Genomic DNA, 14,437 nt, shown 5'->3' with positions numbered 1-14,437 from the left:
GATAGGATTAATTGCTTGCCAAGTGTGATTGCTTGAACTGATTATTTATTTATTGTCTGGCAACCTTTGAGTTAGTTTGATGTCATTCATACTGTAGGCCTTAGATCATTGAATCTTTAGGCTGTAGTAATGTTTTTATTAGTTATTTGTATGGGGATAATTATTAATTAATTGACAAAATCTATTGTAACACAACATGTTATTTAATGATAAAATTTAATGTTATTACCCATAGAGAGGTGGTGGAGGAGGCAAGGAGAGGTCCATAGTAGGTGTCCGGGCACCGTACATGCGTGTGGTGGGTATCACAGTTGACGACGGAGGAGCTGGCAAAGCAACCTCTACACAAGTCTCCCCAGAGGAGGAAGATCTATTCCGCCGTCTTGCTGCCTCAGACAACATCTACGAGAGGATTGCCAAGTCTATTGCCCCCAGTATCTTTGGCTTTGTGGACATTAAGAAAGCCATCGCATGTCTTCTCTTTGGAGGTGATTATTCGTGTCCATCCAGGGTAATAATTATTGTCATCGGTTTAAGATGAGGGATAAAAGTAAACAATAAAAAGTTAGTTAACTATGATACAACCAATTAGTAGAAACTTTTCCATTAGTTAAAGTGCATTTTTCAAGATATGAAAGATACCACAACTTTTTTTAGGAAATTTCCCATATAGGTAGGGAATAATTAGCGAATTTCCCATATAGAGAATAAGCTATTACCGTAAGTCTTATTTTTTTTTTTAAAAGAGGGCCAGGCTTACAAGTCACCATGGGATTGCATCACAGCTTGAACAGCTTATTGTGCACCCTCGTTCACAGGTCCTCATTCTCTGTCAAATCCCAGGTCCTTGGTGAACCGTGGGAGCCTTTTGACTATGGTAACCTGTTCTTCCCTTTGATCTCCCATCAATAGGCCAAGGGATCTCATACGCAGACCTTGTAGGGCTGGGCACATAAATATACCTTCAAAGCTTTCACAAGGTCTCTGGCTGGGGCAAGCCGTAGCGAGATTTCCCTAAAAGGACTCAGCTCCTGAACTTGCTTGACCAGCCAATCCTTTGTAGCTGTGTTAGCACAGCCTCCACCTTTCTTCCTGGAGGCTTCATCAGAGTCAGCTTTGGGGGTACCACCCTTGCCCTGCTTTTTTCCCAGCATCCTGGTTCCCGGAGGAACTGGCTTTGCAGGGAGCAGAGTTAGGGTGCTTGGCAGCCCACACCAGCCTCCTCTCACTTCTGGATAGCACCTTTTCGCCTTTGGCTAAAGCATCCCCAATCCTCCGTCTTTGCAACTCGCCCCTGGAAAGTCGTTTTTCGTTCCTTTCCGGTTTCTGCGAGCTTGTAATCATCGTCAGATTTCAGTAGACCTTCCTCCTCCATTTGGGTCATATCGTCTACATTGTTCTCACGAATACCGGGTATCTAAGTCCACCTCCCCAGTGACCCAATTAGAGAGGTAAGGGGTGCATACGACTGGGTTCCCCCTGGTTCCCAGAAGGCTCCGTTAAGACACTGAATATTAGGCCCCCAGTGCCACAAGACTCTTGGCACGGTTCGCATTACACCTTAGTCTAGGGCCCCCCTCACTTGGTTCTGTAGGTGGACCAACACCCAGTGGCAAGTGAGAGTTGGGGTTTAGGTTGTGGCCAATCTGCCGAACCAACCTCGCATGCGAGGTTTGGCCGGAACGGCGCAACATTTTCTCCCACTCACTAAACCCCCATACCTTCCCGTAAGTCTCATGGTGAGACCTAGACCCGGGACCGATTTACTTTTTCATTTTGAGGTCCCCTTAGGCCAAAAAACACCCTCTTCAAATTCATTATATGTATATATATTTATTTGTGTGTCTGTTAGCGTAATAACTCAAGCAAAAATGATCCGATTTTGATGAAATTTGGTACAAAACTGTAAACCTACGTTTATTCAAACCAGTTTATGGGGGGAAAATTGGATTTTCCAATTTTTTACCCTAAAACGCAACATTTCACAATTTCTTTCCAAACCATTTTGTGGAGCTTAAAAAAATAAACAATTTTGTTTATAGAAATGTTGTTGTATGCCTAATATAAGGGTTACAAGGATGATAATAAAAAAAAATAAATTTAAAATTCCCATGTTATTCTTATGGAGAATAAATAAACTTTTGCAGTTTGCTTGTTTATGGATATATTTTAATCAAATTTGGCAATTTTGTTTATTTTATACTAAGCTATCAAAATTTCAATAAAAAAAACACCTCAGTATCTTCCCTGTAGCAGCTAACCTAAGTACTCATTAAAAGTAATGTTTTTTAAATAGGAAATAAATCTGACAATTTTAAGGGAATATTTTAGTAGAAATCCAGCCAGGTAGTGAGAAATTCACTTAGTCTGCATGTTTTCTGCGGCGGGGGTATTCTATTCAGAGTCATTGGCCAGGGAATATACTTGACTGTATCTTTAGATACACACCCCTTTCTGTAGTCCATCCAAGATATTTTAAGTTCAGCTATGTGATGTCACTGTCAGGGTCACGCAAGCGGATGCCGGATGGTTTGACCCGTCGAGGGGACATCAATGCTCTTCTGTTGGGAGACCCTGGTACAGCCAAGTCTCAGCTGCTCAAGTTTGTAGAGAAGGTTTCTCCCATCGGAGTGTACACCAGTGGCAAAGGGTCCTCAGCAGCAGGTCTTACAGCTTCTGTCACCAGAGATCCGGCGACAGTGAGTAAACCAAATATTGTTAGACAAATTGGTGTGATGAAATGTTTGCAAGATGAGTGAGATGATCTGTAGCTTTGAAAACTGACTGATATCAGCGGACTCTTTAGCCAGGATCATTTAATTAAAGCCCAATGATCAGGGACAGCTGGGTTCAGTTTTGAACAATCAAAAGTAAGAAAAACCTTATAACTCTTTGTGATTATCTTGTTTTCATACATATCTGGTTAGCCTAGTTAATATATTGCTCGCACACTAGTCAGAAGCCTGTCCTTGATCTCAAATAGTCCTGGCTACAAAAACAGCTGATCTTGGTGAGTAACAAACTTAATCATCCCATTTATTCACCTCTTATCATCTTTCACTCTTCACCATCTGATGAGTTGGCATCGCTCAGATCTAATCTAATGTAACAAGTAAGTTAGATCTTGCTTATACCATACACAAAAAGAATGAAATGATAAGTAAGTGTATTTTAGTTTAAGCTATGTAGATTTTAGTTTTATTTTGTAGTGTTTAGGATGTCTGACAATATCACCTGTTTCACCAGCTAACGCTGGATTTGTGATATGTTTTGTGATAATAAAGTAATATTTCATTTCATTTAATTTCAATTTTAGGTCAAAATATTTTATAAATAATAGGGGGGTCCCGAAATTGCGGGAAAAGTTATTCTCGACTTCCTGGACGGGATTACTTTTGATTCGGGAATTTTTTTGGGACAGGATTTGATCCGATCATTGCCGATTTTGCCGCTTTGCGAGCGACGATAACACAGCTATTGCGAGAGATGTTCACGATAGTTCCACGAACGCAGGAGGCAAAGTCACACCGACGATTGCACCGTGACCGCGAGTCATTTTGATGATCGCACCGTGACCGCGAGTCACAAGTTTCTATACCTGTAAATTTTTACCCATTTTTTTGTTTTTATTGATCAGTGCCACAAATCATAAAAATTGATTTTTTTTTGTAACCGCCATATTTAAGACTTTCTTTTTATGCACAAGAAAAAATTCCATCCCGTCCCGTAAATCGAGAAGGAAATAAAGTCCCGTCCCGCCCGTCCCAAACTAATAATTCAAAAGTATTAAAGTATTATTAAAAGTATTAATAAATAAGCGATCATTAAAAAGCCAACACTGATTAGTGTTTAGTAAAGTTTATAATTAAGTGCAATACTAAAGAACTTAACTGGTCCTTTAGTAACTTTGCCGTTAACTACTAAAAAAATTAATAGATCATTGAACAACAGCATTAAGTATAAGCATAGACAAAAGAATTAAATAAATATAGACTTTCAGCCATGCTGCGGTTACCATAGGTTCTGGCGCATACCGCTGGGAGCTGCGTGTAGTTACGTATCGCGTAAGCTGTATTTTAATTTAATAATATTTAAATAATCGGAAATTAAATAATAATTTATCTGTAAAAGGTATTGTTTGAAATCACTTTTAAATTTTGAAATACTGTTAATTTCTTTGAGATTATTGGGTAGACTGTTGTAATAGGCTATAATAAGATTTTTCATATAAACATAGGCGATGTCTTGGAAATTGAAAATGTTTTGAGCATGTAGGATACGGATGACTGATTTGTTTATCATTGTACATTTGATAATTAATTTTAAAATTCACCATAATTTTAAATATATAAAGTGAAGGCAAAGTTAATATCTCATATTTAGCAAATAAAGCTTTGCATGAGGTTCTTTTAGACATAAATGATAAAATCCTTATAAATTTCTTCTGAATTTTTAAAACTGCTAGAATAAGAATTTGCACCCCATAATTCAATCTCCCGTATTGCAAGACAGAAAAGAACATTGCATAGTATACTGTGAGTTGAGTTTTTAAATTTATTACATTTCTCAAAACATACATTTGAAGGAAAGCAGTATTTAATTTACCTACTACCATTTGTACGTGTGTTTTCCATATTAAATTCTTATCAATATATAAGCTCAAAAGATTTGCATTTTCAGTAAAGGATTTTCAGCATATTATTATCATAAGATAGTTCAACAGTCGAGTTTTGCCTATTCTGAATTGTTTGAAATAACATCACCTGTGTTTTAGAATTATTAAGTTTCAACCCGTTGGCTGTAAACCAATTAGATAAATTAAGAATAGAATGACTGATTTCTTGTTTAAGACTTTGCAAATTATTTGATTTAACTATTGCTGTAGTCTCATCAGCATATTATAAGATTAAGTTAGACGATACGTTTCGAGGTAAGTCATTAATTGAGCGGAGCGAGCTAAGCTCGTTGGGATCAACTTCAATGCAACAAATAAAGCACCAACACTCAATAACGGCTGAACGCATTTCAGCCAAACTTAACAAAATTACTTAGACTAATAGTAAGATGGTTTTTAAACAAACAAATTTCAATTAGATAATGCTAATGCAATTTAAAACGAACTAAAAATTTTCAATTTTTAACATTAGGCTTATGGGACTAAAGTAGCCATGACAGTTTTATGAATTAACTATAAAAATGTAAACAAGAGAACCATAAGGTATTTTTCTGAACTTTCTAGACTTTTCTTTTAAACATTTTTAAACCATTTCTATGATTTTAATAAACAAGAAAATGCCGTTAAAACAATTTTTTTAAGGCGCGGAATTCACTGAAAATTGAGAAAATATACGGAACTACTTTCTTAATGTGCGGAGCATAAACAAGGAGCGGAGTGATACAGACCGGTGACTACTTTCTTGGGAACCTATTTGTGTTGCCAGCTGATTAGAAACAGCCAATGTTAGAAATCAGGATTTAATAAGCGATATATCGAACCGCATCAAAATCGATATTTAATCCGATAATACCTCACAGGTTATATTATGTTGAATTACATCGACGGTACAGTAAGTAATTACACTTATTAATAAAACGCAGATTGAACACTGATCTAATTTAGGCATGTGGGGAAGGTAGGTCGGGGTTTATGAGTATTCGTGACTACATTAAGTGTTTTGAAGTAAGGTTAGATTAGGAAGGTAAAGTGTAGGTTATAGGTAGGTGATCGGGTTGTTTATTTGTGTTGCACCATATAATTTTTATCTTTTGGAATAGTTGGTTAAACGGGGAAACGATTTCAAAAATGCTTGCATATGGTCTTAACAAACCATCTACAGTATTCTAGCATTGACTTTACATAAAGTCAATGATTCTAGCAAATTACTACATAAAAACCAAAAGAAAAGAACATTTGGATTTGGACCTTTGACCATAGCAAAACTAACATATAATTTATGAAATGTGAAAAGTTGTATATCATTAAATACTATTCTGTAATATTAATAATTGTTCGGCAAATCCTCATTTTAATGGCTCGGCTGAAAATGGAATCTGCATTTTGTGAAACAGTAATTTGGTAACAATTCAGTAATTTCAAATGTTGATAACAGTAGCCTATCCTATATAAATACTGTTATTTGATTGCCAAGCCACGGACTATACATACGTCCAGTTACAACCGTAATAATAAGTAAATAATTAATAATAATAATCATTACCTGGGCTTATAGAAGTACACTTTTGTTTTAACCACGGTATGGATAATTGTCTAGGCCTGTCCAGAAGTAGGCTACTAATTTCTAATTATAGGCTATTATCTACATTGTATATTTAAGGCATGTCTTCCCTTCTTATTATTATTCAGTTTTCACTTAAATCAGCTGAATGCGATGTTTACTTATTACTTATGTCTAGGCCTACATTTCAGCCATCTTACTTTATTGTTCAATAAGTTAGTCTTTTTGCAGTTTTTACGTTTTTACACATTGAAATACATGATTGATAATTCAGTTCATTGTAGTCTTTTAAAGGTGTTTTACATTTGAGTCTTACACTAAAATAGCCCTACATTTTTCGTAGGCCTATGTTTTATCTTTGACTATCAATACAACTAGACATTCCATCCCCATGTTGAATTTGTAGCCAGCTTTTTCATTAAAATCTGTATCCAACGGCCAATGGTTTTATTAAGGCCAGTATTAAAATGCCGTCTCTAAATCGTCCTAATAATGGTAGAAGACCTACATTCCAGTTACATTACAATCATATCCTCCATCAAGAGTACTTGGTATTAACAATCATAAATTATTTCCAGCAAAGAAAGCTGAGTTTAACCGATTGCAAGGGTTGAAATGAAGACCAATGTTTATGTTGTACAGTTGAATTTAAATGTCAAATTTCCCCTCCTGTTGTTATACTTTAATACTTGTTTTTTAAATAGTTACTGTTTTTTTATACTTAAATTCTTTAACCGATTGTAAGGGTGAAAAATGAAGTCCAATGTTTCTCTTTTTTATACTTTAATGCCCTTTTAGCGAATTTCCCATATAGGGAATAAGCTATTACCGTAGTACTCACGGTAAGACCTGGACCCGGGACCGATTTTTTTTTTTCGTTTTGAGGTCCCTAGAGGCCAAAAACACCATCCGTTCAAATTCATATATATATATATATACTAGCTGACCCGGCGAACTTCGTATCGCCTAAGTTATAGGTTTCCCCTAAGACAGACCGATGGAAAGAAAGTACCGTTACGTTTAATTTTCAAGATGATCTCGTTCGCATCGCTCAATCACGTCCTGGTTGAAGTTCGTTCGCTACGCTCACTCACCTTTGGGTTGGAGCTCGTTCGCTACGCTCACTCACCTTTAGGTTGGAGCTCGTTCGCTGCGCTCACTTGCCTTCAGGTTAGCTCGTTCGCTACGCTCACTCGCCTCCAGGTTGAAGTTCGTTCGCTACGCTCACTCACCTTTTGGTTGCAAATTAGCTGTTGTCATAAATGTAAAAGAAATAATAGTGCTGCACCCTGTTGGTAATCCTTGTAACTTTAATGCTATTGAACATCATAGAACAGAACCAACTTGTTTAATTGAAACAGCTGTTAAGATTCATTAATTCCATTTCTCATAAGGTTAACATGGGAAACTCCAGAGCCACTGGGGCGGAGCCCTTTTAAGAATTTCGAAACGGGAAATAGTTTACGTCCGATTCGCATACCTACAGAATTTACACACCAAATTTCATAACGATCGGTGAAGTCGTTCCGGAGGAGTTTGCAGACAAACACTGTGACACGAGAATTTTATATATTAGATATATATATTTATATATATATATGTGTCCGTTAGCGCAATAACTAAAGCAAAAATGATCCGATTTTGATGAAATTTGGTACAAACGTGTAAACCTACATTTATTCAAACGAGTTCGCGAACCAGCATGATCAGACCATGGGAACGGGGGTTTATGGGGGCTATTATGGGGTAAAAATGGGTTTTTCCCATTTTTGACCCAAAAAACATAAAATTTTGCAATTTCGTTCGAAACTAATTTGTAGAGCTTAAAAAAACAAATAATTTAGTATATTGAAGCGTTATAATGCGCCTAATGGTTACGGAGAAAATTCCAAAAAATTTAAAATTTAAAATTCCCATGTTATTCTTATGGAGAATAAGTAAACTGTTGTAGTTTGCTTGTTTATAATCATATTTTGCCCAAATTTGGAAAATGTTTTTATTTTTTACTAACTATTAACATTTTACATAAAAAACACTTTTACCCTCCCTGTTGCAGCAAACCTAAGTATGTTTTAAACTGATTCTATTTGAATAGGGAATAAATGTGATACTTTTAACACTAATACCGAAACCCCACCTAGGCTGACGTTAACCGAAAACCCGGTCTGTGAGACATCATTTGAAAAATAATGGACCCCGCTTAGAAACACACAAACCGAAACCCTCGGTCTGTGAGACCCCGCTTTAAAATACACTAACGCTGGGCTTCTGAGACGAACATGTTATGAACAGACGACCTGTCAAGGTCACGGCACCCATGCAAAATGAACAAACGATATATCAATAGGTAGGAGAGGAAAAGGGGGGAAGGTATTGGGGGAATGGAATCTACCAAGTAAACAGTGTTGCCAATATGCATTTTTGAAAATTCCCGTGGGCCTGTCAGACCGGGGCTAAAACATAAAATGTTAAACATGGTATTAGTGTTAAGGGGACATTTTAGTGTAAATCCATTCAAGGAAATGGAAATTCGCTTAGTCTGCAGGTTTGCTGCGGCGGGGGTATTTGGATGTTAATATCAGATTCCAACTACTGTAATATTTTCCTGGTCAAAAATACCATAATGCACTTCTGGAAGAGGTATCTGAATAACAAGATGAAGTAAAAACAAATTTGAATTATTATAATTTTAATCAATAAAACAAGCATTAGTACATCTATTGACTTTTTTACATTTAGTTACTTATACAAATATCAAATCACGTTTGCTCCGCTCAACTGGATTTCACCTCTCTGAAAGCAACCCTAGTAAATATTAAAAATAGCAAGGGGCCTAGTATTGACCCTCGCGGAACCCTACATTTAGTGTTAAGCCACTGTGAAATAAGCCACTTTTTTTTTTGTTCTTTGATGTCTGTTAGTTTAAATATGAATGCATGCAAGACAGTGCCATATCAGAAAATTTATAATATTTAAGTTTACTCATTAATATATCATAATTTACACAATCAAATGCCTTGGAGTTGAATTGAGTTGAACGTTTCAGCGGAACTTTGTGATGGAGGGAGGAGCGATGGTACTGGCCGATGGTGGAGTTGTTTGTATTGATGAATTTGATAAAATGCGTGAAGATGACAGAGTTGCAATCCATGAAGCCATGGAACAACAAACTATATCTATAGCAAAGGTAATGACAGTTTTTGATTGGTGGGTTTGATTTGAAGATGTTTTAACTGAAAAATTAATGCGGTAATCACAGTTTTTACATAACAGAAAATGTGGTAAGCAAATGAGTAGGCCTATAACTTTCGCAGAAATGTGATTTGGCTAAAAGAAAGGTTTTTTAAATGAAACTTATTTTAAATATTTTGTGAAATATGGTATAATATGTTTAGTTACATCATAAATACACAAATTCTTGTGTTTACAATACCGCTGATTTAATTTTATGTAAAAATATTAAATAATATGACCTAACAACTTTTTTTTCCTGATCATTGGAAGTTCTAAATTTAACTTTAAAACACAATGAAAAGTGAAAGTATAGGAGTAGTAGGAAGAAGGATAAGGTGGAGGTGAATAAGCATTTGACTATGAATAAAAGAGCTGCTTTTGTAAAGAGGTTTGTAGATTAAACCTCGTCAACAACACCTCATTAAAATATTTAGATACAGTCAAAGCCCGCTAATCTGGCATCTGCTTGCCAAGTTTAAAAAAAAATATGTAATGTTATATTAGCGCACTTGGCAAGGAATCAATCGGCAAAGTCAGGAGTGGTCCGTAGATGACAAGCAACCGGCAGACGTCAGTTGCACTTGATTAAGTTGGGGGGCCTTTTTCTTTTATTTTATTTTTAGTATTTTATATCTCTACTGAAATAAGAGAAAGCACAAAAAAAAACACGGTATGTCACGCCGGCCAATAATTTTTCTGCTTTAAAATTAGTTTTGTTTTTGCTAGTGTCGCAACAACTGCTGTTTTAGAAGCTGGCATTTGCAAACACTAGGCATTGCATAAGTCCCAAATGTGCCATATTAGCAAGCATCTAGTGTACTTATTAATATTGACAATGCAAATTCAGTAAAATCTTTTACTTTCAACAAATTAAAATTTTTTCACTTTATTTTTTTTATTTTGTAATTAGTTTTGGCTTTGCCACATCACTAATTGTTGTATTTGGCTATGTCTAGCTAAAATAGTTGTTTGTTTATAAAGCACATAAAAAAATCTGTTTTAAATAAATCTGTCAAACAGATTAAACAGGTAATATATAACTTTTTATGGTGTGATCGATCAATATGTGTTAGGAAAACATTTGAGTACAGAAAATTTAAGAACTCTAAAGCAATGGGAGGTGTGACTGACTAATGGTTGCTAGCTCTGTATGCCTAATTAATGTTTAACACATTTTTCTTAATATTTGAATTTATGTATACAATTACACCTGAAGGTTCAGTATTTTTCAAATTTGTTATTTCATGATTTATATTTAATATTTTAGGCTGGAATAACAACTACATTGAACTCAAGGTGTTCAGTGCTAGCAGCCGCCAACTCAGTTTTTGGACGTTGGGATGACACCAAAGGCGAGGAAAACATTGACTTCATGCCAACCATCTTGTCAAGATTTGATATGATCTTCATTGTAAAAGATGCACACGATGAAGCAAGAGACACTGTATGTATTCACCAGAATTCTAGTACCAACAAGCCTGTTTGTCCTTTACCATCAGGACAGTTGCCCAGTGACAGCAATTAACTATTACAGTACAGCAGAGGGGTGAAAATATTAGTAGAGAGGGGGGGGTATTATTGTTTGGCAGAGGGGTGAAAATATTAGTAGAGAGGGGGGGGGGGTATTATTGTTTGGCAGAGGGGTGAAAATATTAGTAGAGAGGGGGGGGGGTATTATTGTTTGGCAGAGGGGTGAAAATATTAGTAGAGGGGGGGGGTATTATTGTTTGGCAGAGGGGTGAAAATATTTGCAGAGGGGGGGGGGGTATTATTGTTTAGCAGAGGGGTGAAAATATTAGTAGAGGGGGGGGGTATTATTGTTTAGCAGAGGGGTGAAAATATTAGTAGAGGGGGGGTATTATTGTTTAGCAGAGGGGTGAAAATATTAGTAGAGGGGGGGGGTATTATTGTTTAGCAGAGGGGTGAAAATATTAGTAGGGGGGGGGGTATTATTGTTTGGCAGAGGGGTGAAAATATTAGTAGAGGGGGGGGTATTATTGTTTAGCAGAGGGGTGAAAATATTAGTAGAGAGGGGGGGGTATTATTGTTTGGCAGAGGGGTGAAAATATTAGTAGAGGGGGGGGGGTATTATTGTTTAGCAGAGGGGTGAAAATATTAGTAGAGAGGGGGGGTATTATTGTTTAGCAGAGGGGTGAAAATATTAGTAGAGGGGGGGGGGTATTATTGTTTAGCAGAGGGGTGAAAATATTAGTAGAGGGGGGGTATTATTGTTTAGTAGAGGGGTGAAAATATTTGTAGAGAGGGGGGTATTATTGTTTAGCAGAGGGGTGAAAATTCCTTCAAAGTTGGGAGCATTAAAAGTAGGCCTGCACATATATGTTAGAGAAAAGTACAGTGTCATTTAACAAATTGAAAACATGTCGAAAATCCAAGAAATGTTAACAATTTAAGAAGTAGGGTGATTTTTGGGAACAAAGGGGTGCGATTGTTGGAAAAGGCCCAATAGCGATTTGTAGAAAATATTTCTATTTCTCTCTTTCTTTCTTATTAAATGGCGACCCAGCGACCACAGAATTAAAATAGACTGGCTATGCCATAAGCCTTTACAATGCAGGAATTGAAGCCATGTCTGCCATCTTGGATATGTATAGAAACTAGAAACGTCGAGCGGGCCTAGAGAAGTGTAAAATGTTCAGTGCTCCCATTTCATTTACACTGTTGTTTTATTACCTTCATGCTCAAAATGCTTTGAAACTTTACATACTTGCTATAGATTAGTGTCGGGGCTATAGAATACAGGGGCTGGCTCACGTCGACTAGCAAAGTGGTCCCACTGCCGTGTGGCTGTGACGTCACCGTGCTGCCTCCACGGGTGTAGCTAGCGCGCGGCACATATACAAACCGCTCATTTAAACGCTTCCCTAAATGTACACAATTAAATTGTTCGTATGAAACTTATATTGTTGTAATCTGCATTAACTACAGAATCTGATGGTCCAAAAATATTTTAGTTATGATCAATAATATGTTTTTTTAAAAGGGGAAAATTATGAGGATTACAAACTTGTGAACTACAAAAAGTCACTAAGCGGGGATGTTTTTAATTTTTGGGATAGGAACAAACTTTGGACGAGAAAAATATTCATTAATAGTTCTACTTCAATAATTAGCCTGAAAATTCTCGATAAAACCAACAGGTTGTTTATTGCTTATCAGGAGTTAGGGTCGTTAGGCTTTATAAACTTGGCAATCATATTACATCGTTCGGCACATGTCCGCATCGTGCTGTTTATGACAAGATCGTAAAAAAATGTTATGATCGTGATAAAACAATTGCACTGATTCTATTAGTGAAACAAGTAATTAGTGCTAAAACTGAATTTTAAGAATTGTGTAGACTTAAGGCTTAGAATATTATTTATCTTGATTGATATTCCGGTACCCCTGGTCATATATTCTAATACACTTGGTTGGGTATCTTTTAGGAATGTGTAATGGTTTAGGTAATTTTATATTGTCTGTTGAACAAAGTGTTTATTCGTTGAAAATAAGTACCTAAAAGAGCGTTTTAATGCGATAGTATTTTTATTATCATAGTTGTATCCTATTTCGCTGATTTTAGCCACTTACTTATCTTCTGATCATTTTTCTTCTATCTTCTTCAGAAACAAACAGAAGACGCGAATAACAATGAAAGAGCGAAGTTGATTTCACGCGTATTTGATGCAGTGTTGCCATAACAACAACCTCAAATTTGCGAGGCGAGCGGCAAAATTACCCGCAAGCGCTCAGTTGTAACAATCGTCTTTTGAGACGATTTATTAATGAACTGTTAGGGGTATTTAAGAATTGTTAAGTAATTACTATGGAAGAACTGATTGACTACAGTTGCCTCGCTGAAAGTTTGTGCATAACCCGAAAATTAAAATGTTCCTCGCTTAGTGTTTTTTTCAAGTTTTATTATTGTAGTTTCTCTACGTTTGTTGTTATAAAACCAATTTACTTGTGGTAAACTAAAAACTGTTTGGATATTTGGATTCTACAGTTAATGCAGAATAAAACGATATAAGTATCATATAAGAAATATGTTCGTACAACAGTAGGGGAGCATGTAAAAGAGTGAGAATTTCGCTAGCCGCGTAATGGAAACAGGCCCGACTGTCAGCCCGGTTACGTCACAGGAGGTGGGGGAGCGGGGCCGTGTCGGCAAGTGCTACATCAAAGACGTGAGCCAGCCCCTGTATTCTATAGCCCCGGATTAGTGTAGGATGCTAATGGTATGTTTATAATCAGAAAATTAAAATAGTTTGCTATTATAAAAATTGAATAAAGTTCAAACTGTTTTATACATTTTAATTGGTGACATCAAAAAGTTTCATTGCGAATTACGAGAAAGTTTTTTGTTTTTAAGGCAGGTGTGTTATGTAAGCGAGAGAAATGTAGCCAGAATACTATATTTTCTGAATCTTATTTTTTGAAAAAAAATAGCTACTGTATTTTTGATAATACAATAGGTATAACACAAGCTTCGTTCATGCGGTTTGCGGCGACTTGAACGCGCGCCCGGCCTCTACTTGCCTGGTCGACTCCTGTGGTTTAGCCCAGCTTCGGGATTCCGAATTATATACCCAGGAAGGTATTACAGGAGACTCCCTCTAGTTTGGCCACCACTGGCCGGACTACAAAACGGCCGGACTAACCGGAGATGTAGAATGCATAAGATGTAGTGCATTTTACATAATCAAAATACAAATAAAAGTATTGCGCAATCGTGATATGTTAACCTTGATTCAGTAATAAAAACTGTAACGTTAAAAATCCACGCTTACTCAAGCAAAACAAAAATTACTCAACACTGTGCGTACAGCAATAAATCACGTAAAGACCAGAACAATAGAAAGTCTGGTACTGCTACCGTAGTCAGCATAGGCTACTAGGCCTACTATATGTTGTTTCAGAACATAAGAATGTCGATAAAAACATTAAATAACTCATAAAACAGAATA

The 14,437-nt window shown here is 36.4% G+C and overlaps 1 protein-coding gene across 1 annotated transcript in view; it reads left to right on the top strand.

Annotated features, from left to right (window-relative positions):
* The window catches only part of LOC128984259 (DNA replication licensing factor Mcm5), a 124,822-nt gene that overhangs the window by 39,831 nt on the left and 70,554 nt on the right, over positions 1-14,437 (top strand). The window contains exons 7-10 of the mRNA XM_054403564.1: positions 236-488; positions 2,506-2,699; positions 9,283-9,423; positions 10,738-10,914. Coding sequence (XP_054259539.1) covers positions 236-488; positions 2,506-2,699; positions 9,283-9,423; positions 10,738-10,914 — 765 coding nt within the window. The remainder of the gene's footprint in view (positions 1-235; positions 489-2,505; positions 2,700-9,282; positions 9,424-10,737; positions 10,915-14,437) is intronic.

The sequence above is a fragment of the Macrosteles quadrilineatus genome, unplaced genomic scaffold (assembly GCF_028750875.1).
Source record: "Macrosteles quadrilineatus isolate MER2022 unplaced genomic scaffold, UCM_ALF_1.0 Scaffold_1__1_contigs__length_201487025, whole genome shotgun sequence".
Lineage (NCBI taxonomy): Eukaryota > Metazoa > Arthropoda > Insecta > Hemiptera > Cicadellidae > Macrosteles > Macrosteles quadrilineatus.
The sequence above is the reverse complement of the archived record's forward strand: the minus strand, read 5'-3'. Positions and strand labels throughout refer to the sequence as shown.